Source organism: Hordeum vulgare, chromosome 2H, assembly GCF_904849725.1.
Source record: "Hordeum vulgare subsp. vulgare chromosome 2H, MorexV3_pseudomolecules_assembly, whole genome shotgun sequence".
NCBI lineage: Eukaryota > Viridiplantae > Streptophyta > Magnoliopsida > Poales > Poaceae > Hordeum > Hordeum vulgare.
The window spans coordinates 369,957,996-369,985,341 of NC_058519.1; the positions used below are offsets into that span (position 1 = coordinate 369,957,996).

The 27,346-nt window shown below is 43.3% G+C and overlaps 2 protein-coding genes across 2 annotated transcripts; one reads left to right on the top strand and one right to left on the bottom strand.

Annotated features, from left to right (window-relative positions):
* Positions 1-8,714: 8,714 nt before the first annotated feature.
* On the top strand, positions 8,715-9,550 carry LOC123430099. Its single transcript, XM_045114011.1, has one exon. It carries the CDS (start codon positions 8,778-8,780, stop codon positions 9,447-9,449), a length of 672 nt encoding a protein of 223 aa, XP_044969946.1. The 5' UTR covers positions 8,715-8,777; the 3' UTR covers positions 9,450-9,550.
* A 13,085-nt stretch (positions 9,551-22,635) lies between these two features.
* On the bottom strand, positions 22,636-23,695 carry LOC123430100. Its single transcript, XM_045114012.1, has one exon. It carries the CDS (start codon positions 23,440-23,442, stop codon positions 22,888-22,890), a length of 555 nt encoding a protein of 184 aa, XP_044969947.1. The 5' UTR covers positions 23,443-23,695; the 3' UTR covers positions 22,636-22,887.
* Between the last annotated feature and the right edge of the window lie 3,651 nt (positions 23,696-27,346).

Sequence of the window (27,346 nt, forward strand, 5' to 3'; positions counted from 1 at the left end):
TTGCATCACATTGCAAATAACCTGTTAGATTCATTTACTGACTCTAAATGTGTCACATAATCCTACAATCCTGCAAAAGTACGCCTGAAAGAGTGGAGGTACCAACAAAATCCACTCCAGTCCCCGTTCAAAGCATCAGGGGGAGATGTATGGTAAAAGTACATCAGAATTCAGCTTCTCGCAAGCAAGGATATCAGGGCCTGTGAATCAGTAAATGCAAGTCAACTTCATGTTGACAGACACCTAATGGGTAGTATATACCCAATGGATGGGAAACCTCCATCAACCCAGGTCATAGTGCACACAATGACCGGAACATCGGAATACCCGACTCAATCGCATTGGGAAATCACGAGCAGTCACCATGGGTAATGATATTTCCGTCAACTATATACTAATATATAGATTCTGGAGAATCATATAACCGGAAGTCTACAATTGTCGACATACATTTCTCAACTAGATTACAAAAACCTTTAAAATGATTCGGATCCAAAGACCATGGCCATGGCAAAGTGTAAACAACACTCGGACTGTACTCAAGCAAAGGCTATAATCTCGGTAGAAATGATCTTGCTCAGTAATGGGCAGGTATTCATAGGAAATACCTACACCAGTTTTCTTCTGCAAACAGAATTGAGAACAACCAGGTGGTGAAACAAAGAACAAGTATTGTAGCATAAGGGTTCTTGCAGATACCCAACTATTCTCCAGAGGTGGAATCTCTTTCCGATAAATTATATCATTGGCAATACAAATTCATCTATCTCTGCACTTGATAGATGTAGTGATCACATATCCATGTGGCTCACTAGATTCAGACATATATGATTGATTCCTGATGGAATCTCACTTCTGAATCGAAATGCAAAATGCAACATACATTGTGTAAAAATCAGTAAGGCACCACATGACTTATTGTTATCGGTACATATGGTACAACCGACGTAGTGAGTTCCTTATACACAAGGATTACTCCTACAATTATTATTATCCATGCTTGTGTGTCTGCAATGACGACACATGTAATCATCTAAATGACGGAGTTTAAAATGAAGGATTTGGGTAAACCAAAATACCGCTTGTTACTACAACTTGAGCACCTTCATTTATACATTATGGTATATTATGTTGTCTATATCCAAAATATATTGAAGAAACTCATTGTGGACGAATCTTATCCATCCATAACTCTCATGGTAGTTCATTCTCTAGATGTGGAGAAAATTCTGTTTAGACCAAGAGATGATGGAAATTGTATATTGGGACTCAACGTTTTATAATGTCATTGGATCCACCAAACAAAATTGGTTGGGACTCAAGAATATCTATCGATATCTCCAAATTCATCAAACATCTTGTCCTGGTTTTTCAAGTTTCAGAGAAATCTGAACACCAATATCATTGGGTACATTGATCAGATCCACGTAGTGTCACATCATAGACAATCTTAGTGTTCCTACTAGGTGTGGTAGCCATGTCATGAAGAGTCTTCGAAACATACCTCATGGCTACATCCGCCAACCATTATCTCAACGATAATGTTTCTTGCGTTACCCGGATGCAAACAGGTTACGCAATAAGCAACATCGCTATATTGCATATCTAGCAAATCAAATCATGTGACTAATTTGTTCACAGTCTCTACCAACAACTACAATCGAGGAATATGTTCATGGAATTGGTATGTGACAACTTCAAAAATTGTAAGAATCAGGGGGAGTATCTTCCTGAATTGTTCCTCTTCAATGCATCATATTATACTCTTTTTTCCTCCATGAGTTTACTATATAGGTTCTCATGTAGGTTTTTAATGAGGTAATCTCAACATGAGAGCATATGTCATACTTTCAGTTTTCCCCACCAGGGTTTTTAGGAAAGTATATACGACATATTTATTGTTCTCTTGATTCTATGAGTTTTCTCATGTTGATTTAAAGGAGACAATAACCATTATATGTTGTGACATTTTCTCCTAATTTTTTCCACTGGATTTGAAGGAGCTTTGACAACATATCAAACACTATACTCCTCACATTTTTTCCACACGGTTTTTGGAGGAGCCTATAATCAAGATGATGATTCTGAATGGACAAGGTTAGATTAGGGGGAGTGTTAGAGTTTAATTAACATGTGTTAACTATGGGGTAATCTTCCTTTGTAACTGTCATCTCTCCCTAACAGGTGCCTCTTCGTTGCATCTCTTCTCCTTGTATATATATCCATAGTCATCTAATGAAAGAAAAAGAGATTTCATTTCAACAACCACAACAACGTTTAGCCTCTTACCTTTTATTTTGCTACGCGGTTAGATGTAGTACTAGATTACCTTGTTGATGGTAAATGCATCACTTACAACAAGTCACCGTGATTGATGATAAATGTATCACTTTTCATGGCAATTGGTGTTTGCTCCATAACAAAGCATGAACGTTGTGCTAATATGCCTAGCAGCAAAGCGAAGACATGGGTGGGGTGGTCTTGAGGCATGCTTATTGGACTCTCGTTGCAACACACAAGCATGATTGCTAGTTATTTTAAAGAAGAAATAAAATAAAAACATAAAACAAAATGCAGAAAAAGGCGAAAAAATGAGTCGTCCCGCCATTTACATGGGTCGGCCCTAAAGGGCGCAACTGGTGAGTGTCCATCGCCAATTACGAAATTGAGGGGGGGGGAGGAGGGGGTTGACATGCAGTTCACTCAATAACGAAAGACATCCTAGACGGTACCTTAAGCGTCGGCTAGGGGAACTCGTGCCCATTCGCCTGCAAACTAGGTCTGCCTAGGTCGCCTCGTTCGCTCCATCACGGTTGACCAGTTGACACTTGACGAGATAATTGTTGATTTTCAAAAGGTTCACGAATTTTAAAAAAAGTTCAAATTTTTTTAAGAAATATTAAAATCATCAATTATGAAAACTATTCATCAAATTTGAGAAAAAAAATCAAAATTGTGAAAAATGTGCATTTTTACTGAAAATAATGTTCATTGAATTTCAAAACAATTCATAAATTGGAAAAAAGAGATCACAATTTTTTTCATCAATATGATTTTTTTTATAAATTTAGCAAAAAGGAAAAATAAATAAGGAAAAGTAAAACACCAAACAAAATGTTTCTAAGAACAAGAAAAAAAGGAAAGAAAATGAAAGAAGAGAAAAATAAAAAACATGGAAGAAATCGTTCCAAGAAAAATGAAAAAGAAAACGAAAGAGCTTTAAGTAAACGCAAAACGTTGACGTAGCCGGATGGTTTTTGTCACACGTACATAGAAGCAAGATCTCCGTGTCGAATCTCGCCCTCACAGGGCATCGCAATGTCTCACATTCATCGAGACGAGCCTTCTAACTCGCTGAAGTGAGTGAGCATATGGGTCAGCCCACGTGCTAGGGAAGCACCAGCTTGTTTTTTCACGTTTTTTTTAGTTTTTGGCTTTTTTATATTTTGAAATATCCTAAATGTGTATATTACAAAAACCACAGTTTAAAAACACATCTGAAAAAATGGTGTTCAAGTATTTGAAAAATGTTGAACAAGAATTTGCAAAATATTTTACAAGTATTTGAAAATGTTGAATAAATATTAAAAATGTTGAATTTTTGCTTTGAAAATGTTCACTAACTATTACAAAATACTGAACGAGTATACCAAACATGCTGAACAAGTATTTGAAAAATGTTAAATAACTATTACAAAATTTTGAACAAGTATATGAAAAATGTTGAATAGTTATTAAAAATGATAAAAAAGTATTTCATAAATATTATATAAGTATTAGAAAATGTTGAACGAGTATTTCAAAAATGTTGAAAATGTATTTGGAAAATATTGCATGTGTATTGAAATGTTGAATAATTATTTAAAAAATGTTGAATAAGCATTCAGACAACGTTGAACGTATAAAAAATATAGACCACTTTTATAAATGTTTTTTGACATATACGAAAATATAGAGTAAAAACGAAAGCAAACATAAGAAATAAAAAGAAAAAGGAAAAATGGAGAAGAAAAAATAAAACCAAACAGAAAATGGAGAATGAAAAAAGAAAGCCGGGGAAGAAATTAAAAAAGGAAAAAAAGGAAATATGAGAAAACAGATAAACCCTGGTGCTTTCCCTTACGCAGTGGCTAGAATCGCGATCCACCATCATGACGACCCGGGTTTGATCCATGGAGATCTCTTTTGTGTCTCTATTTCTTATCTTTTGGTACTATATATGTGTTAAATGAGCCGGTCCGTTACTGCAGAGGCTTCAGAAGGAGAAACCTGTCGACAAGTTTAAGACGAAAAATAGTCACCACGACCCCTACGTGCAGTTTTTTGCATTGTAAAACAGTAAAATAGTGAAAATGGCCTGGCTCAGTGCGGAGGAGAGGGTGTACGCCGGATAATGGAAATATACTGAATGGGTGATTAAGGCGCCGATTAGCGACCATGCACGCACGCTAAACGGACCGGCCTGTTAGTGGCTTCGGTGATACTCCCTCCGGTCTTTTAAGCAATTTTACTAGAAGTCTACATACGTAGTAAAATGAGTGAATTTACACTTTAAAGTATGTTTATATACATCCGTATATAGTCTACTAGTGAAATATCTAAAAAGACTTATATTTAGGAACGGAGGAAGTAGCTAATTGTCGCTTAAGGCGAAAAATAATTGCTGCGGCCCTCACATGCAGTTTTTTGCATTTTAATACAGAAGAATAATGAAGATGGCCCGGCTCAGTGCTCAGGAGACTGTGCGCCCCAACTAAGGAAATAGAATGAAGGGACGTCTAAGGCGCCGATTAGCGACCATGCGCACACCTTTTTATTTTATTTTCGTTTTCGTGTTCCTGTTTAAAAATCTTTTCTTAATAACAAGTATTTTTTAAATCACGAAACATTTTTCATAAATTTCTTACATTTTATTAATCTGTGGTCATTTTTTTAAAATTTCAAACATTCTTTGGAAACTCGTGAACACTTTTTTGAATCAGCGGATTTTCTTTTGCGTTGACAATAGTTCTTTTTAGGAACAATTTTAAAATTCATGAATATTGTTTTGTAGATAGCATCTTTTTGGAATGCATGAACATTTTGCTGAATCCATGGACATTTATTTCATGATCATTTTTTGAACATTTTAAAATAGTACTTCCTCTATAAACTAATATAAGAGCATTTAGAACACTACTTAGTAATCTAAACGCTCTTATATTAGTTTACAGATGGAGTATGAGATATTTTAAATCCATGAACATTTGTTCAATATCATGGACATTGTTTTGAATAATTATTCAAAATCGTGAACATTGTTTCAATTTATGAGAACTGTTTTTGAATTCAAGATTTCAAACTCATAAACATTCCTTTTAAATCCGGATTTTTTATTTAAATATTGACCAATATTTAAAGTTTGGAACTGTTTTAAATCCCGTACAATTTTGTAGAAGAAAAAAAACAGAAAATGGGGGTCGGCCCAATAATACGCACTAAGGGAGCGGGATTTAGGGGTGCACGCTAGGTGACTACCTGGCGCCTTGCAGGCGAAATAAGAGCTCTCGAAATTGGAGGTCCTGGGTGAGACATAGCTCTCGGAGTGAAGTCACATTTCAAGATGAGGCGAATGTAGAATTCCGCTAGCCCATTACGTCTGTGCTGCAAAAATTACACAATATGGCCTCGGACAAGTCGCAAAACTAAAGAGGACTTTGGCCTGCTTAACCTGCTTGGCCAGCGTAGTGTGTGTTGACATCATATTGCGGCATGGTTAAAAACATAATTAAGATGGATTTATCCAGAAAAGTTCTCAACATAACAAAGTTTCGTATAATTAAAATAAAAAACTTTTCTCTTGAGGTCATTGCCATCCAATTTCATATCAAAGGGCCGAAACTATGCTTGAACTATCAAGATTTTGTGTTCGATGAGCTGTTTGGTCGATTATGCCTCCAAAACGGCCTCAGATGAAGAAGTGATTTATATGGTTTGTCTTCGTCTCGTCGAGTCGATTGATTTATATTTATAACTCATCCAATCCAAATTCGTATATAAAAATTAAAGGCAACACTATGTGGACCGACCCTGAGTGAAAAGGTGGCGGGAGGTACCACACACCCATCTAGGTGATGTCTGATGGGTCAAGAGATCTATTCGGCCTTTGCCGGCCGAGTGAAGCTTGCCGGCCAAGTGAAAAGGTTGCCGGCTAAAAGCTTGTCGGACGAGCGAAAAGCTTGCCGGCTAAGTGAACATCTTGCTGGCCAAGTGGAAATTGTCAATTTTGGTTAATCCAACCAAAAGCTGAAGATGGGCCCAAAATATTATCTAGATGGCTTCGGATGAGAAAGTGTTCTACACGAAAGTTATGCGTATCGTCGAAACAGGCAACATGGATTTTGGAGTCAACATCATATGAAGTAGTATGCAACCTACAAATCCGCTGCAAGATTCGGACAGTCTAGTCACCTGCATGACCGAGTCCGACTGGAAGTCAAAGATGTCCTCGTAAAGTATTAAAATGGCCTTATTGGAAAAAGTGGTCAACCTACGGATTGTTGGCCTCGTCGAGGCACCCAAAATTGATGTGTGGGCCATCTCAATTGGAGGTCATGTGGAAATTCGATGGTCCGCGCAAGGAGCAAGACCAAAGTTTGCGTCACATTTAGGATGAATCCGAGTTAGACTAGAATTGGACTCTAGAATGTGAATTTATGTAATTTTATCATAAGGAAAGGCTAGATAAATTCTTTCTTTCTACGTGAAGTCCAGCCACCTCTTATGTATGTTGGTGGTGACGGCCGATTGAACAACACACAAAAGAAACAATCAATCTACTATTTTTTCATCTAGATTTTGTCTTTTCGTCATTTTTCTTTCTCGTTCTTCGCTATTCCTCGAGTTTGAGAGCTGTGAATACCGAGGCTCTAGGTGCGAGCGAATCGACCCAGGGAAGCCCATATCCTCCGCACTCCCTGACGTGGTCCGTCCCACGCACGCGGGGTTTCGGATCTGCAAAAGCACCCGCCAATTGTCTTGCGTATGGCGTTGTCGGTCGGGTCTTCTTCGACGTGAACTGCGGTGCATCACCCCTGATATCGAGGGTACACGTGATGTAACTGCTAACTGCAAAAGAGGTATGGGGAGGGAAGAAGGGGAGGATGCCTACAACCATCTTCAAAGGATTCTTGGATCAACTGTAACACGCTGGAGATCATACAGAGTATGATGAATGAGACCCAACCGGCTCAGAGGTCAGGCACAAAAAAATGCTAAACATACAAAGAGTTACACACGGTTACACCCTGACTAGGAATTTTTCTTCCTAACTAACCTCTCCTCTTGATTTTCAAGGAGGTGGGGCCCTCGTTCTTAATCTCCAATCAAAATCCACCTGCCTGTAAAACCGATGTAAACTTATGTACGTGTAGCATTACTGCACGCACAAAGACTATTATGCTTTTGACATGCTGGGCGATTTAACAGCAGCGAAACAGATGCACTTTCAGAGGCAAGCTGCCATCATGAGGGGACATCACAAAGGTCATCGATAACTCCATTGAGTTTTGGTGGCAGGCAAGAGCAACATGCTTAGAAAGCCCTTTCAGGATCCGCCATGAGAAAGTAGGCTTCACCCCACATGCCAGCCGTGTTTTATACATCATTGTACTGGTCTTAGGACCTGCACCCCAAATTTTCTTTTCCATTACTTTCTTCTAATAAAATGAAACGTCGGTAAGCTGGATCTTTAAAAAAAACTTCGTGAAATTGTCTAAAAAAATGCAACGGTCAGGCCGCCACTCCACATGCAGTCTTTCTGTCTCCACCGGCGCCACCACTACCCCCTGCTCCTCGCCCCTATGGAGCAAGATGTCCGGTGCGGCGGTGGACAAGCACAAGAAGATGACAAAGGAAGAGAACAAGAATCCGGCATGGAGGATGAAGAGTATGAGTAGGGCAAGGATCCGGCATGGGAGGATGAAGAGGATGAGGAGGACAAGAATCCGGCATGGGAGGATGAAGAGGATGAGGATCCGGATGATGAGGAATTGAGGAGAACAAGGTACAGGTCTGAATTTTGATCCTCTCTTCCACCTGTACTAGTGTGATTTATTATCAGCATTCTCTGTAGTTTATAAGCAGCAAATGCCACTAGGGAATGCCACCTGTTGTAAGAAATTTGTGAACCCTGAACCTGGAAACGAACATATGAAATTGAAATTTTAATTACTTGTTGTAATCTTGAGCAGTGTGTGCATAGAGAAACTGTAGCTGCTAGTAGTAACAGGCTACTTTATATACTTAATCATTGGAATCTAGTCAACTGCTTCTTACTAACAAGATATGTAGCCACATGATATATTAGAAACTTTTAAATCCCTTTACCCGCTCACACAATATCCCTGAAACAGTAATTGTTCCAATGGTTTTCTTAAACATCAACTATTCCACTGGTTTACCAGTTTATCACAGCCAAAGGTCAGTGCAGATGACGACTCGCGCTGCTAATATGAGACTCGGCAAGGGTAAGCTATCCGAATCCCATCCGGCATTCTCAAGTGCAATTCTTTTTTGCTTTCTACATGGTACATAGTTTAGTAATATATATGCCATGTCATTACCCAAAAGATTATGTTTACACTAACTGCCATTAACAAACAACTCATATACAATATAGGTTTGGAAAGAAGCCCGCGTCGGCCCCCGCGTCGCTCCCAGGGGCGACTCGGGCGGCGAAACCCTAGCCGCCACCCAAGCCCCCTCCTTCCCCTCCCTCCCCTCGCCGCCGCCGGAGGATGCTGGTGGGCGAAGCCCTCGTCGGTGGACGGCGGCGGGGCACTTGTTCGCGTGCTCGCGCGCTGGAGCGGTGGGAGCGTGTGGTGGCACGCCGGAAAGCTGTCCGCGTGCAGGAGAGGTCGAGATGGCGCGGTGCGTGTGCGTGGAGGCGCTGCTACGGCGGCTGCCGGCCACTGCAGCGAGCGGCAGAGCTGGGGGCGCCCAGATCTGGGCCGCGCGGGCCCGCCTTGGCCCGAGTCAACCACTCTGCCCCCACCCACCCTTCTCCCTCCTCTCACCCCTCCCAGCCGCCGCCGGTGGTTGCCGCTGGGTTGTGCATGCGCGCGGTGACCCTGACGGTTGCTGCGATGCTGTGCCACGGCGAATCCCGGCGGCGGAGGCTGCGGGCCGGCGCGGTGCAGGTGATCGTTGTCGCCTGCTGGACGCGCTCCCGGTGGTGGTCGGCCTGCTGGCGCTGCGCTGGCCGGTGCCCAAACCTGCGACTACCGACGTTCCTAGGCTTCCCGCTCCATGTGCTTCCGTCTTCTCCAACGTTCTTCGTCATGTCCGGTCTGCATCTGCATTTGAGGTCCTTGCTCATGGGTTGGGGCGAAATCCCTGCGCAGCGTCGGCCTGCGCTGTCAACGGCGACGCCCGAGGGTGCCGTCACCTCCTTGGAGGCGTTGGCATGACCCTTGACCGGACCTCCTCCTCGAGCACCGGGAGAAATCCTAGGTCCGGCCTCCTGGACCGGGCAGCGGCGGCGTCTCAACGCCATTACCCTCTTGAGGGCGCTGCTTTGGCTGCAAGCGGAGTACTTGATGCGGCAGATGGTGGCTGGTGATGCACCGTTGGCGTAGACGGCTGAACAGGGAGCAGGTTGTTTGCCAGCGCCGGCCCTCCCCCAACGATTGCTACACCAGTTCCAATCAGGCCCTGCCTTTCACCCGCCGATCCTAGGCACATGGGTGTGAGTTACGTTGGCCTGGGCAGTCCTGGAGCTGCAATTGTTCCTAGAGGTGTCTTGCAATGGCGGCCGGGCGAGGCCTAATATCGTTGTGTGTGTGTAGCTGAGGGCACCTCCTTACCTAGTTGTAGTCGCTTGGTGAGGACGGTCGTGTGTGTGTGTGTGTGTGTCTGTGTGTGTCCCTCCTTTCTGGAGGTTGTACCCCGAGTGCGAAGTTTGTGTGACCGCGCACCTCGGTGCTCTGAATCCGGGACGTCCAGCAGCGCATTGGGATGGTAAGCTGTCTGCCGGCTGTCCCCTGCTAGCTCGTGTTAGGTTGAGGATCTAGGCATCATAGACGTATTGGTTTGGCACACACGTTTCGCAATACATGTGTCTACTGTTCTCTTTGGAACATGTCCTGTCACCGCTTTGCCTTATTGTTAACTGTGAGAGGGGTGCGAGCCCATTTGCTATCCCCATTAGCTCTTCTTATTTCTTAGCATAGCTGTTGGAGAAGAAATCCATTAGAAGGGTGTCCTGGATGATGCGCAAAGTGCCGGATTCACTCCCAGATGCACAGAAGCAAAATCTCATTGTTTCTTCTTTGTTGACCAGGTGTTATAATCTTTTTCTGTAAAGTAAAAATAGAAGAAAATCTCATTGTTTCCAATCTTTATGATCAGTGAAGCAAAAAATAGAAGCAGCTACCGTGATCGTTGCAGCACATAAATTCATAATACATTCCACCTCAAAGGTAGAACATTCCAAACAGTTCTCAAACAACCTGCCATAAACATTCCAACAGTTCACAAACAACCTGCAGGTAGCGCAAAAGTAAAACAGTTCACAGCAACATCTAGATCATGGAGGGTGACTAAATGGGACCTAGAGCCTTCAGGAGGGCTGCATGCTCTGCCCTGGTCTTGATGTCTGCAGCACTCGTTGCTAAACCGATGGGCATCTCAACATTCCTCTCTTGTAGTACGCCGCCTTCCCCTTCTTCCTGATCTTCTGAGCTTCCTTCTCAATGAAGGACTCTTTGTTGCCGTCCTCGACGTCATCTCCAGAGTTATACTACACACACAAATTAACCATTATAGAGCCAGAACACACTCTTCTGATTCAGAATGATGCAATGAACAAACATCAGATAATTCACATTTACCAAATTTTAATGAACAACACAAAGAAAAAAGGCATGTACAGTAATCTAACTAAACAAACAACATTAAAACACTCTCTACATCAAATTCATTAAAAAGCCCACCAACATGCATTCATATAGTGCTTACGCTGAACTAAAAAATAGTTGGGATTACCTCGTACGGGTCGTCGTCGTCGTAGTCAGAGTCATACGGGTTCTTGAACCTAGTCTTGGCTAGCTTCCTCTTCATGCCGGCAGCTTCCCTTTCCTACAAATATAAGTAATTCGATTAGCACAAACTATGTAACACAAAATATTCAAAAAAAGGTCAAGCCATTCAACAATGTGCTTCTAATTACATTCATAGTGCTGCTCAGTGGCGAAGCCACACTATGGCTGTGTAGCTTTTGATCAAAACCTTCTAAATATTCAAGTAAACTTTTTCCATAAATTCAGAAATACTATAAGATTTGAAGAGGAATTATAGTTGACATCACAGGTTTATTATCCTGGCACCGCCACTGGTGCTGCTGCATCGGCCACCCTATTCATGAACATAAATAGCCTGATTTATACAAAAAAAAAATATTGCACAATTGGGATGCTCAGCCTCTGGCGTGCCCCGTCGAGGGGATAACCACAACAAAACTATTAACTGACGGTAAATAGTTTGTTGTTTAGCATATGATTAAATATTAATTACATTTTTCCTAAAAAAAAGAAAGAGAGTCAGTTACATTGTTTAGCAAATGCGCCTGGTAATTGTGTTACATTGTTTAGCAAATGCGTCTGGTGATTGTGTTGACTGATTCACGTATATGTGGTGTCCCAGATCTGACATGTTGTTTGATGCGTCTAATGGAAAAATAGTACTCAAGAAGGCCACGGACTGGATTAAACTATTTCAGCTTCGCATGTACTCTATGAGGATAATGTTGGGTAACGTAGCATAAATTCAAAAAAATTCCTACGCATGTTCAGATCTTCCTATGGAGAGACCAGCAACGAGAGAGGGGTAAGAGGATCTTCGTACCTTTGAAGATCGCTAAGCGGAAGCGTTGCTAGAACGCGGTTGATGGAGTCGTACTCGCAGCGATTCCGATCTAGTGCCGAACAACGGCACCTCCGCGTTCAACACACGTGCAGCCCGATGACGTCTCCTACACCTTGATCCAGCAAGGAGGAGGGAGAGGTTGGGGAAGAAGACCAGCAACACGACGGCGTGGTGTTGGTGGAGAGACGAGGTCTCCCGGCAGGGCTTCGCCAAGCGCCGGCAGAGAGGAGGAGGAAGAAGTGCAGGGCTGCGCCGAGGAGAGGGAAAACCGTGTCCTCCAAAGGCCAAAAGTGCCCACTATATATAGGGGAAGGGGAGAGGGGGTGCCACCCCTAGGGTTCCCACCCTAGGGGGTGCGGCAGCCCTCCCAGATGGGGGGAGTGGCGGCCAGGGCAAGGAGGAGGGGTGGCGCACCCCTCTGGTGAGCCTAAGGCCCACCTTAGTTAGGGTTCCCCCCTTCCCCTTTTTTCTGGTGCACATGGGCTGGGTGGGGGCGCACCAGCCCACTTAGGAGCTGGTTCCCTTCCCCACTTAGCCCATCTAGCCTCCCGGGGTCGTCACCCCCTTCGATGGTCCCCCGGGACCACCTCCGGTGGTCCCGGTGGTCCCGGTACGTTACCGGTGATGCCCGAAACACTTCCGGTGTCCGAAACCATCCGTCCTATATATCAATCTTTACCTTCGGACCATTCCGGAGCTCCTCGTGACGTCCGGGATCTCATCCGGGACTCCGAACAACTTTCGGTAATCTCGTATAACAATTCCCTATAACCCTAGCGTCATCGAACCTTAAGTGTGTAGACCCTACGGGTTCGGGAGACAGGCAGACATGACCGAGACACCTCTCTGGCCAATAACCATCAGCGGGGTCTGGATACCCATGGTGGCTCCCACTAGCTCCACGATGATCTCATCGGATGAACCACGATGTCAAGGATTCAATCAATCCCGTATACAATTCTCTTTGTCTGTCGGTATAGAACTTGCCCGAGATTCGATCGTCGGTATACCTATACCTTGTTCAATCTCGTCACCGGTAAGTCTCTTTACTCGTTCCGTAGCACGTCATCGTGTGACTAACTCCTTAGTCACATTGAGCTCATGATGATGTTCTACCGAGTGGGCCCAGAGATACCTCTCCGTCACACGGAGTGACAAATCCCGATCTCGATTCGTGCCAACCCAACAGACACTTTCGGAGGTACCCGTAGTGCACCTTTATAGTCACCCAGTTACGTTGTGACGTTTGATACACCCAAAGCACTCCTACGGTATCCGGGAGTTGCACAATCTCACGGTCGAAGGAAAAGATACTTGACATTAGAAAAGCATTAGCATACGAACAATACGATCTAGTGCTAGGCTTAGGATTGGGTCTTGTCCACCACATCATTCTCCTAATGATGTGATCCCGTTATCAATGACATCCAGTGTCCATGATCAGGAAACCATGATCATCTATTGACTAACGAGCTAGTCAACTAGAGGCTTGCTAGGGACACATTGTGATCTATTCATTCACACATGTATTACTGTTTCCTGTTAATACAATTATAGCATGAACGATAGACGATTATCATGAACAAGGAAATATGATAATAACCATTTTATTATTGCCTCTAGGGCATATTTCCAACAGTCTCCCACTTGCACTAGAGTCAATAATCTAGTTACATTGTGATGTATCGAACGCCCATAGCATTATGGTGCTGATCATGTTTTGCTCGTGGAAGAGGTTTAGTCAACGGGTCTGCAATATTCAGATCCGTGTGTACTTTACAAATATCTATCACTCCACTCTGGACATGGTCCTGGATGGAGTTGTAGTGGCGCTTGATGTGCTTCGTCTTCCGGTGAAACCTGGGCTCCTTGGCTATGGCAATGGCTCCAGTGTTATCACAGAAGAGTGTCATAGGACCCGACGCGCTTGGAACCACTCCAAGGTCGGTGATGAGCTCCTTCATCCAAATTCCTTCATGGGCCGCTTCTGAAGCAGCTATGTACTCCGCTTCACATGTAGATGCTGCCACGACTTCTTGCTTGCTGCTGCACCAGCTCACTGCCCCACCATTCAACACATATACGTATCCGGTTTGTGACTTAGAGTCATCCGGATCTGTGTCGAAGCTAGCATCGACGTAACCCTTTACGACGAGCTCTTCGTCACCTCCATAAACGAGAAACATTTCCTTAGTCCTTTTCAGGTACTTAAGGATATTCTTGACCGCTGTCCAGTGTTCCGCACCGGGATTACTTTGGTACCTCCCTACCAAGCTTATCGCAAGGTTTATATCAGGTCTGGTACACAGCATGGCATACATTAGAGAGCCCACGGCTGAAGCGTAGGGGACAGAACCCATCTTCTCTCTATCTGCTGCCGTGGTCGGCGACTGAGTCTTACTCAATCTCATACCTTGCAAAACTGGCAAGAACCCTTTCTTTGAGTTTTCCATATTGAACTTCTTCAATATCTTGTCAAGGTATGTACTTTGCAAAAGACCTATGAGGCGTCTCGATCTATCTTATAGATCTTGATGCCTAATATGTATGCAGCTTCTCCAAGGTCCTTCATTGAAAAACTCTTGTTCAAATAGGCCTTTATGCTCTCCAACATCTCTATATCATTCCCCATCAATAATATGTCATCCACATATAGTACGAGGAAAGCTACAGAGCTCCCACTCACTTTCTTGTACAGACAGGCTTCTCCGTAAACCTGTATGAACCCAAACGCTTTAATCACTTCATTAAAGCGAATGTTCCAACTCCGAGATGCTTGCACCAGCCCATAGATGGAGCGCTGGAGCTTGCATACTTTGTTAGCACCCTTAGGGTCGACAAAACCTTCTGGTTGCATCATATACAACTCTTCCTTAAGGTTCCCGTAAAGGAACGCCGTTTTGACGTCCATTTGCCAAATTTCATAATCATAAAAGGCGGCAATTGCTAACATGATTCGGACTGATTTCAGCTTCGCTACGGGAGATAAAGTCTCTTCGTAGTCAACTCCTTGAATCCGTCGAAAACCCTTTGCGACAAGTCGAGCTTTGTAAACGGTTACATTACCGTTTGCATCAGTCTTCTTCTTGAAGATCCATTTATTTTCTATGGCTCGCCGGTCATCGGGCAAGTCCACCAAAGTCCATACTTTGTTCTCATACATGGATCCTATCTCGGATTTCATGGCCTCAAGCCATTTGTTGGAATCCGGGCCTGCCATCGCTTCTTCATAGTTCGAAGGTTCACCGTTGTCTAACAACATGATTTCCATCACAGGGTTGCCGTACCACTCTGGTGCGGAGCGTACCCTTGTGGACCTTCGCGGTTCAGTAGTAACTTGATCCGAAGCTTCATGATCATCATCATTAACTTCCTCTTCAGTCGGTGTAGGCACCACAGGAACAACTTCTTGCGCTGCGCTACTTTCCTGTTCGAGAGGGGGTGTAATTACCTCATCAAGTTCTACCTTCCTCCCACTTACTTCTTTCGAGAGAAACTCTTTCTCTAGAAAGGATCCGTTCTTGGCAACAAAGTTTTTACCTTCGGATCTAAGATAGAAGGTATACCCAATAGTTTCCTTAGGGTATCCTATGAATACGCATTTCTCCGCTTTGGGTTCGAGCTTTTCTGGTTGAAGTTTCTTCACATAAGCATCGCAGCCCCAAACTTTAAGAAACGACAACTTAGGTTTCTTGCCAAACCATAGTTCATACAGTGTCGTGTCAACGGATTTAGACGGTGCCCTATTTAAAGTGAATGCTGCAGTTTCTAATGCGTATCCCCAAAATGATAGCGGTAAGTCGGTGAGAGACATCATAGATCGTACCATATCTAATAAAGTGCGATTACGACATTCAGACACTCCGTTGCGCTGCGGTGTGCCAGGCGGCGTCAGTTGTGAAACGATTCCACACTTCCTTAGGTGTGTGCCAAACTCGTGAGTCAAATATTCTCCTCCACGATCAGACCGTAGACATTTAATTTTTCTGTCACGTTGATTCTCAACCTCACTCTGAAATTCTTTGAACTTTTCAAACGTCTCAGATTTGTGCTTCATCAAGTAGATATACCCATACCTACTCAAATCATCGGTGAGAGTGAGAACATAACGATAACCACCGCGAGCTTCAACGTTCATTGGACCACACACATCAGTATGTATTATTTCCAATAAGTCGGTTGCTCTCTCCATTATTCCTGAGAATGGAGTCTTAGTCATCTTGCCCATGAGGCACGGTTCGCATGTGTCAAATGATTCAAAGTCAAGAGACTCTAATAGTCCATCAGTATGGAGCTTCTTCATGCGTTTAACGCCGATGTGACCAAGGCGGCAGTGCCACAAGTACGTGGGACTATCATTATCAACTTTGCATCTTTTGGTACTCACGCTATGAATATGTGTAACATCACGATCGAGATTCATCAAGAATAAACCATTCACCAGCGGAGCATGACCATAAAACATATCACTCATATAAATAGAACAACCATTATTCTCTAACTTAAATGAGTAGCCGTCTCGCATTAAGCAAGACCCTGATACAATGTTCATGCTTAAAGCTGGTACTAAATAACAATTATTAAGGTTTAAAACTAATCCCGACGGTAGATGTAGAGGTAGCGTGCCGACGGCGATCACATCGACCTTTGAACCATTCCCGACGCGCATCGTCACCTCGTCCTTGGCCAGTCTCCGCTTATTCCGCAGTTCCTGCTTTGAGTTGCAAATGTGAGCAACATCACCGGTATCAAATACCCAGGAGCTACTACGAGCGCTGGTAAGGTACACATCAATAACATGTATATCAAATATACATTTAACGTTGCCGGCCTTCTTGTCCGCTAAGTATTTGGAGCAGTTCCGCTTCCAGTGACCCTTTCCCTTGCAATAGAAGCACTCAGTCTCAGGCTTGGGTCCGTTCTTTTTCTTCTTCCCGGCATATGGCTTACCGGGCGCGGCAACAACTTTGCCGTCTTTCTTGAAGTTCTTCTTACCCCTGCCTTTCTTGAAACTAGTGGTCTTGTTGACCATCAACACTTGATGCTCCTTCTTGATTTCTACTTCTGCAGACTTGAGCATCGAGTACAACTCGGGAATGGTTTTCTCCATCCCTTGCATGTTGTAGTTAAGCACAAAGCCTTTGTAGCTTGGTGGGAGAGACTGGAGGATTCTGTCAATGATAGCATCATCCGGAAGTTCGACTCCAAGTGAAGTCAGATGACCGTGTAACCCAGACATTTTGAGTATGTGCTCACTGACAGAACTGTTCTCCTCCATCTTACAGCTGAAGAACTTGTCAGAGACTTCATATCTCTCGACACGGGCATGAGCTTGAAAAACTAGCTTCAGCTCTTGGAACATCTCATATGCCCCGTGTTGCTCAAAACGTCTTTGGAGCCCCGTTTCTAAACTGTATAACATGCCACACCTGACGAGAGAGTAGTCATCACTCCGCGCTTGCCAGACGTTTAGAATGTCCTGGGCTGCTGCGGGAGCGGGAGGGTCACCTAGTGGCGCATTAAGGACATAAGCCTTTTTACTTGCTTCAAGGATGAGCTTCAGGTTGCGAACCCAGTCCGCATAGTTGCTACCATCATCTTTCAGCTTGTTTTTCTCTAGGAATGCGTTGAAGTTGAGGTTGACGTTGGACATCTACAATATTTAAAAGACAACTTTTAGACTAAGTTCATGACAATTAAGTTCATTTAATCAAATTAAGTATGAACTCCCACTTAAATCGACATCCCTCTAGTCATCTAAGTGATACATGATCCATGTTGACTAACCCGTGTCCGATCATCACGTGAGACGGACTAGTCACCATGGTGAGCAACTTCATGCTGATCGTATTCAACCATACGACTCATGTTCGACCTTTCGGTCTCTTGTATTCGAGGTCATGTTTGTACATGCTAAGCTCGTCGAGTCAACCTAGGTGTTTCGCGTGTGTAAATCTGGCTTACACCCGTTGTATGCGAACGTTAGAATCTATCACACCCGATCATCACGTGGTGCTTCGAGACAACGAACCTTCGCAACGGTGCACACTTAGGGGAATACGTTCTCGAAATTTTAAGAGGGATCGTCTTATTATGCTACCGTCGTTTTAAGCAATAAGATGTAAAACATGATAAACATCCCAATGCAATCATATAGTGACATGATATGACCATTATCATCTTTGCTCTTTCGATCTCCATCTTCAGGCATCGCATGATCATCATTGTCACCGGCGTGACACCATGATCTCCATCATCATGATCTCCATCATCGTGTCTCCGTGAAGTCGTCACGCCAACTACTACTATCACTACTACTATGGCTAACCGTTAGCAATGAAGTAAAATAGTAAGCACATGGCGTTGCATCTCATACAATAAATTAAGACAACTCCTATGGCTCCTGCCGGTTGTCATACTCATCGACATGCAAGTCGTGAAACCTATTACAATAACATGATCATCTCATACATCATACATGCAACATCACAACTTTGGCCATATCACATCACATGTCAAACCCTGCAAAAACAAGTTAGACGTCCTCTAATTGTTGTTGCAAGTTTTACGTGGCTGATTTGGGTTTCTAGCAAGAACGCCTTCTTACCTACGTGACAGCCACAACGATGATATGCCAAAGCTATTTACCCTTCATAAGGACCCTTTTCATCAAATCCAATCCGACTAGAGTAGGAGAGACAGACACCCGCTAGCCACCTTTATGCACGATGTGCATGTCTGTCGGTGGAACCAGTCTCACGTAAGCGTACGTGTAAGGTCGGTCCGGGCCGCTTCATCCCACAATACCGCCGGAAAAGAATAAGACTAGTAACGGCAAGCAAATTGACAAACCATCGCCCACAACTTTTGTGTTCTACTCGTGCAAAGAATCTACGCATAGAAAACCTGGCTCGGATGCCACTGTTGGGTAACGTAGCATAAATTCAAAAAAATTCCTACGCATGTTCAGATCTTCCTATGGAGAGACCAGCAACGAGAGAGGGGTAAGAGCATCTTCGTACCTTTGAAGATCGCTAAGCGGAAGCGTTGCTAGAACGCGGTTGATGGAGTCGTACTCGCAGCGATTCCGATCTAGTGCCGAACAACGGCACCTCCGCGTTCAACACACGTGCAGCCCGGTGACGTCTCCCGCACCTTGATCCAGCAAGGAGGAGGGAGAGGTTGGGGAAGAAGACCAGCAACACGACGGCGTGGTGTTGGTGGAGAGACGAGGTCTCCCGGCAGGGCTTCGCCAAGCGCCGGCAGAGAGGAGGAGGAAGAAGTGCAGGGCTGCGCCGAGGAGAGGGAAAACCGTGTCCTCCAAAGGCCAAAAGTGCCCACTATATATAGGGGAAGGGGAGAGGGGGTGCCACCCCTAGGGTTCCCACCCTAGGGGGTGCGGCAGCCCTCCCAGATGGGGGGAGTGGCGGCCAGGGCAAGGAGGAGGGGTGGCGCACCCCTCTGGTGGGCCTAAGGCCCACCTTAGTTAGGGTTCCCCCCTTCTCCTTTTTCTGGTGCACATGGGCTGGGTGGGGGGCGCACCAGCCCACTTAGGGGCTGGTTCCCTTCCCCACTTAGCCCATCTAGCCTCCCGGGGTCGTCACCCCCCTTCGGTGGTCCCGGTGGTCCCGGTACGTTACCGGTGATGCCCGAAACACTTCCGGTGTTCGAAACCATCCGTTCTATATATCAATCTTTACCTCCGGACCATTCCGGAGCTCCTCGTGACGTCCGGGATCTCATCCGGTACTCCGAACAACTTTCGGTAATCTCGTATAACAATTCCCTATAACCCTAGCGTCATCGAACCTTAAGTGTGTAGACCCTACGGGTTCGGGAGACAGGCAAACATGACCGAGACACCTCTCTGGCCAATAACCATCAGCGGGGTCTAGATACCCATGGTGGCTCCCACTAGCTCCACGATGATCTCATCGGATGAACCACGATGTCAAGGATTCAATCAATCCCGTATACAATTCTCTTTGTCTGTCGGTATAGAACTTGCCCGAGATTCGATCGTCGGTATACCTATACCTTGTTCAATCTCGTCACCGGTAAGTCTCTTTACTTGTTCCGTAGCACGTCATCGTGTGACTAACTCCTTAGTCACATTGAGCTCATGATGATGTTCTACCGAGTGGGCCCAGAGATACCTCTCCGTCACACGGAGTGACAAATCCCGATCTCGATTCGTGCCAACCCAATAGACACTTTCGGAGGTACCCGTAGTGCACCTTTATAGTCACCCAGTTACGTTGTGACGTTTGATACACCCAAAGCACTCCTACGGTATCCGGGAGTTGCACAATCTCACGGTCGAAGGAAAAGATACTTGACATTAGAAAAGCATTAGCATACGAACAATACGATCTAGTGCTAGGCTTAGGATTGGGTCTTGTCCACCACATCATTCTCCTAATGATGTGATCCCGTTATCAATGACATCCAATGTCCATGATCAGGAAACCATGATCATCTATTGACTAATGAGCTAGTCAACTAGAGGCTTGCTAGGGACACATTGTGATCTATTCATTCACACATGTATTACTGTTTCCTGTTAATACAATTATAGCATGAACGATAGACGATTATCATGAACAAGGAAATATGATAATAACCATTTTATTATTGCCTCTAGGGCATATTTCCAACAGATAAAATCTAAAGCACATGCAGCAATCAGAGATCCCAATTCAAAACCTAACTCTTATTAAATCCGTACTAATAAACCTTATTAATAAAATCTAGGAGAAATTTAGGAATGGGTGTTCGTATATAGCAAGCACATGACCTGGGTGAAATCTTTACTAATAAGAGAAAGATTCCGTTGATTCAAGCCAGCAAAAATGCAAAAGTTCGTCAACACATGCAAAAGCAGAGTGTGTTCAAGCACGAATCAACTATAAAAAACAAGAAAACCTCATCTAAAAAACCCACCTCATCGTCGTGAGCCTGCACAGGACCACTCGAGGTCGTGTCCTCCTGCTTCGGCACCTCCTTCTCAAGACCGCAGCGGCGACAGCGGTTGCGGTCGTGCCCTCCTGCTTCGGCAACTCCTTCTCAAGATCCGCAGCGACGACAACGGTTGCGGTCGTGTCCTCCTGCTTCGGCATCTCCTTCTCAACATCCGCAACGGCGGCAGCGCGGCGAGCGCGCTCCATTGGGTGTGGGAGATGAGAGCAATGGGGAGATGGTGCGACGAGAGAGAGCGAGAAGACGAAGTGGGAGGAGTGAGAGACGAGGCGACGAGGGAGACGATGCGCCCGGAGGCAGTTCCCTGTTTAAACGATGTGAAAGTTCCTGCAACCGTCCGCCACGTGCTATCCCACGACCGCCACTTCGTCCGGGACATCTTACAAAAAAAAACAAAAATGGCAAAAAACCCTGATGGCATAGACGAGGCGACGATGGACGGCGAGGGAGTAAATGACGTGCATGTTGAATGGGCTAAGAAACAATAAAAAAATACTTCCGATTTGACCCGAGCATGCTGTCACATGGTTCTATAGTGATCGAGCGCGCCGTGTCTTGCGTTGGAAGCTAACCCTCACATCTATTTGAACATCACGCGCCGTGACCTGCTGGTCCACTACCCCGTCGATGGTACACCCCTGTTGACTTGCGCAATACACGGCGTGTTGCTATCGATACGGGGGACAGCTCCCATTATACGGTGAGGCGCGCGGATCCCTAGCGAGTGTGGATGGACGGGATGTAGAGCACTGAGGTGCTCGGCCTCATATGCGAATTTTCGGTTGTACCCCCGATGTCTTCTTCCTGTTCAATGCAATGAAACGCAATTTTTTTTGCGTTTTTTTGAAAAACAAACAACTCATATTGTGTGTACTTCCCGCAGGAAGATCTTGTCCTGTAGAGAATATTGTGTGTACTTCCAGCAGGAAGATCTTGTCCTGTAGAGAATGCTCAGAAAGTTGGCCTATGTTACGAAACACAAATATATATTAGTTCCTGTTTCAGAAAGTGGCCATCCAGAACACGCTAAAATGAAAAAAATTAAATGGTTTGAGAATTTTTAAATTGTCTAAATTTTTAAGTTGTATAAGATTCAGTTCCATATCTATGGTCTGCTCACTTGATCTCCTTTGGCAATCAACTGAATATCCTCTTTTGCAATCCACTTATGATTTTGTTTTGCAATCAACTGTCTCTCTGACAAGATCTCGTATTTAGGCTGAAATGATGTTTTGGGTGCAGAACCAAGAAGCGAAGAAGAAGGTCTTTGAAGATAAGATGACGCCAAAATGAAAACTTCTGATTTTTCAAGGCTCGTGTCATGTGCTTATTATGCTGAAATGTTATAGTTGGGATTGTACTTTAGCTAATCAAAACACTTGTTTTTTTTACCTGAGCTAATCAGACTTCTTGAAGGATCATGTTTAAACTTTGCAGTCTGGTTAGTCGGTTCTTTCAGTTACCGCTTTGGTCTGATTTGTTTTTCCCAAATAAATTCTTGATGGATCATGCTCCTTTTGTATTGCCGCTTTGGTCTGAATGTTCCGCATGAGCCTGTACATTCTACATGAGGTTAAGCTTTTGTGCACCTGACAAAAAAATCACAGTGAAAGCTGAAGATGGGTGGCAGACAAAACTATGGGCAGGAGAGTATTTATAAACTGTAATATACACAGTACTTTGTTCAAAATGTCAGTACTTTGATCCAATTGTTCCAGTCTATCTGCACTAATCGCGACAGATTTAGCGGAGTGATCTTAAAACTGGGTTTCTTCAGTAGAGGATCTGATACAAGCTGCATCAAGAATTGCAAGGAGAGTAAAATAGCATGAAGATGATCCTCTCTGGGTTTTACTAACACAAGCGAGAGACATGACAAATTCCAATAATAAGCGCATCTAATAAGCGCTGAAATTGGTTTAACACTAATACTAAAAAACGAGATTACACGACGACTGTGAGATATTGGCTTAGTGATGAATCCCATGTCCTGTTGCTAGTCCACTAGCCCGTCTTCTTCTTCAAGAAGTAGTACGGGATTGGGAGCTCGCTGGGGTCCGGGCGCATGGCGCTCATGAACGCCGGGCCAGCGAACGGTTGCTCTGCCTCTGGAGCAGCTTCCTTTTGGATCGGAGCCTTGGGCTTCTTGTCATGCCGATGAGTGGAAGGGGCGCGGCTGGCGGGCCTCTTGAGTGCGCTCCAGCTTATTCGAGATTCTTCGCGACCGGCGTGGTCACCGCCGCCCATGTCCGATGCCGCGCGTCCGACACGCTCAATGCCTCCCGCATCTGATGGCCCGCGTCCGGCACGGTCGCCGCCGCCCATGTCCGATGGCCCGCTTCCGTCGCGCTTGCCGCCGCTCATCTCCAACAGCAAGCGTCCGGCGCGCTCACCGTCTGTCATGTCCGATGCGGCGGCCAGAATCATGAATTTCTCATCTATCCAGCTTCTGCTTGCCGGCGCACGGCCAGGCTTCCCGTCCGTCCGTGATGTCTTGAACAACGTAGCGATTGGGGCCGACGTTGGGGTTGGCAGCAGCGCTGGAAGAACCTCGGCCATCTTGATCTTACCCTGTCAAGAACAGAGACAAAACACCAAGGTAGCAGAAAAAGAGACGAAATTCACGAACCCTAATTCGATCGACGGAGGGGGGCGGAAGAAGGCGACTTACTCGATTTGATCTTCGTGTTTCGCCGATCAGCTTGCTGCCCAACGGAGCGGAACGAAGGACGAAGAAACGAAAGCCAAAGCCGAGGTGCGTATCTCGTGCCCGTATATACGTATTTGTAGATCCAGATCTAGGTATTTGGTGTCCAGGTATGGCGTATTGGTATTTGTAGATCGGATCTGTGTACGTACAACGATACGAAGGGGAACTCCTATTTCCCGGCCTGTGCGGTCCAAAGCGAGGCCTCGCTCCCTCACGCGCAAACTTGGTCCGGCCCATGTACGGGGGCAGGCCTTCCCTAATTTTTTCGTTTCTTCTTATTTGTTATTGTTTTTTCGTTTCCCCTTTTCAAATTCTTTAAAAATGTTCACGATTTCAAAAAAACTCTGTATTTCAAAAAAATAAATGCTTTAGAAATTAAAAAATGTTCATGAGTTCAAAAAATTGTTCTCAAATTGAAAATTATTCACGAATTTCAGAAAAAATGTTAATGTTTTAGAAAAATGTTCACGAATTTTTAAAAATTTCCTATTTCTTTAAATGTTGTTGAGTTAAAAATCTTCTTGAATTTGAAAATTATTCTAGAATCCTAAAAATGTCCTTGCATTCAAAAAATGATCGTGAATTTGAAAAAATGTTTGCAAATTCAAAAAAATGTTCATGAATTTCAAGACAAGTTTGTGAGCTTTTTCTTCATGAATTTCTGAAAAAACATTCAAACCAAAATAATGTTCACAACATTTGAAAAACATTCACGTATTTTAAAATTATGTGCTTGGTTTCAAAAATTGTTCATGAATACAAAAAATGTTGGCAAGATTGTGAAGAAAAAATTATAAGTAAGAAAATAATACGAAATATGATAAAAGGAAAGAAAAAACCATGCAAAAAAACAAAAAGAAAAGGAAAACCGGCTCATGAAAAGTTCTAGAACCTTTCCAATATCGATGGGAAAAAACATAGAATGAGCGAGCGACCTACACACGAAATAAAAACTACCGGTCGGACGTATTCTTTTCTTCTTAAGAGAAGAGATGCCGTGTGGGACGTTTATGGTCCCCAAGCCCATAGGACTTATTTTTTGATTGTTTCCGCTTTTAACATGATCCTCTGTGTTTTCCTGTCTCCTAAGAAAAATAACAATAAGCATCTAAAGAACAACGATGCTTCTGTCGATGTCACAGACCTTTCTTGTTCGGCTCTCTCACGGCGCAAGTGATTCGCCGTTGCCATCTCCCACTTACACGGCCTCGGTCCCTCGACCGTCGACGCCAATATATGACACATCTTCCTTGCCAATCTATCTCAAGCCCACGTCTACAGCCTCACTCGCCCTCTTTGCCTCTTTGATTTTTGAAGTTTGGTTTATAAGCAAAAAAAACGTATTTTTCTGCTCTTGACTCTTTGGCTTTCGTCTTTTGATTGGATATTCTCACATTAAGGTGTAAGTTACGGGGCAGGCCTTGCCTAATATTGGTGTTTCTTCTTATTTGTTATTGTTTTTTTGTTTCCCTATTTCAAATTCTTTAAAAATGTTCATGATTTAAATAAAATTCTGTATTTAAAAATAATTAATAATTTTAAATGCTTTAGAAACTAAAAAATGTTCATGAGTTTAAAAAATTGTTATCAAATTGAAAAACTGTTCTGGAATTTCAAAATTATTCTTGAATTTTCAAAATGTTGGTGCATTCAAAATATATTCACAAAATTCAAAAATAATAGTTTAAAACTCTTCATAGATCTCAATAAATATTCACAAATTGAAAAAATGTTCACAAACACAAAATATGTTCATGAATTTCAAAACCTACTCGCAAGCGTTGAAAAATGTGCACGATTTTCAAAAGTGTTTTTAATTTTAGTTTCTTTAAAAATACTCGAGATTCCTAATTTTTTTTTTGTATTATAAAATTATTCACCAATTTCTAAAAAAGGCATATTTTTGAAATGTTCTTGAATTAAAAACCTTCTTGAATTTTAAAATTATTCTAAAATCTTAAAAACGTCTTTGCATTCAAAAAATAATCGTGAATTTTAAAAAGTTTGCAAATTCAAAAAATGTTCATGAACTTCAAAAAACGTTTGTGAGTTCTTCCTTCATGAGTTTTTAGAAACTCTTGCCAACCAAAAAAATGCTCACAACATTTAATAAACATTCGTATATTTTAAAATTATGTGGTTGAAATAAAAAAAGATTGACAAATTTTGAAGAAAAAAATGTAAAAAGTAATAAGTAAGAAAATAATATGAAATATCATAAAAGGAAAGAAAAGACCATGCGAAGAAACAAAAGGAAAAGAAAAACCGGTTCATGAAATGTTCTAGAACCTTCCCAATACTCGTGGAAAAAAATAACTAGAATGGGCCATCAATCTACAGACGAAATAGGAACTACGAGTCGACGTATTCTTTTGATTTTGAAAGAAGAGATGTCGTGTGGGACGTTCATGGTCCCCAAGCCCATAAGACTTATATTCTGATTGTGTCGACTTTCAACATCATCCCGTGTGTGTGTGTTTTCATGTCTCCTAAGAAAAGTACTTTTCTTGTGCCGTTGTCTCACGGCGCAAGTGATTCGCCGTTGTCCTCTCCCACTTACACGGCCTCGGTCCCTCGACTGCCAACGCCAACAAACGACGCATCGTCCACACATGTCAACTTAGTCTCGCCCATGTATGAGGCAGGCCTTCCCTAATTTTTTCGTTTCTTCTTATTTGTTATTGTTTTTCCGTTTCCCCTTTTCAAATTCTTTAAAAATGTTCATGATTTCAAAAAAACTCTGTATTTTAAACAATTTAGAAATTAAAAAATGTTCATGAGTTCAAAAAAGTGTTCTCAAATTGAAAATTATTCATGAATTTTAGAAAAATGTTCACGAATTTTTTAAATTTCCTATTTCTTTAAATGTTCTTGAGTTAAAAATCTTCTTGAATTTGAAAATTACTCTAGAATCCTACAAATGTCCTTGCATTCAAAAAATGATCGTGAATTTGAAAAAATGTTTGGAAATTCAAAAAATGTTCATGAATTTCAAGACAAGTTTGTGAGCTTTTTCTTCATGAGTTTGTGAAAAAAATTCAAACCAAAATAATGTTCACAATATTTAAAAAACATTCACGTATTTTAAAATTATGTGCTTGAATTAAAAAATTGTTCATGAATACAAAAAATGTTGGCAAAATTGTGAAGAAAAAATTATAAGTAAGAAAATAATACGAAATATGATAAAAGGAAAGAAAAAACCATGCAAAAAACAAAAGGAAAAGAAAAACCGGCTCATGAAAGGTTCTAGAACCCTTCCAATACCGGTGGAGAAAAAAATAGAATGGGCGAATGACCTACACACGAAATAGAAACTATCGGTCGGACGTATTCTTTTGTTCTTGAGAGAAGAGATGTCGTGTGGAACGTTTATGGTCCCCAAGCCCATAGGACTTATATTCTGATTGTTTCCGCTTTCAACATGCTTCTCCTCTGTGTGTGTGTTTCCGTGTCTCCTAAGAAAAATAATAGTAAGCATCTAAAGAACAACGGTGCTCCTGTCGGTGTGAGAGACCTTTCTCATTCGGCTCTCCCACGACGCAAGTGATTCGCCGTTGTCCTCTCCCACTTACACGGCCTCGGCCCCTCGACTGTCGACGCCAATATACGACGCATCGTCCTTGCGAATCTATCTCAAGTCCACGTCTACAGGCTCACTCGCCCCCTTTGCCTCTTTGATTTTTGAAGTTTGGTTTCTAAGCAAAAAAACGTATTTTTGTGCTCTTGACTCTTCGGCTTTTGGCTTTTGAT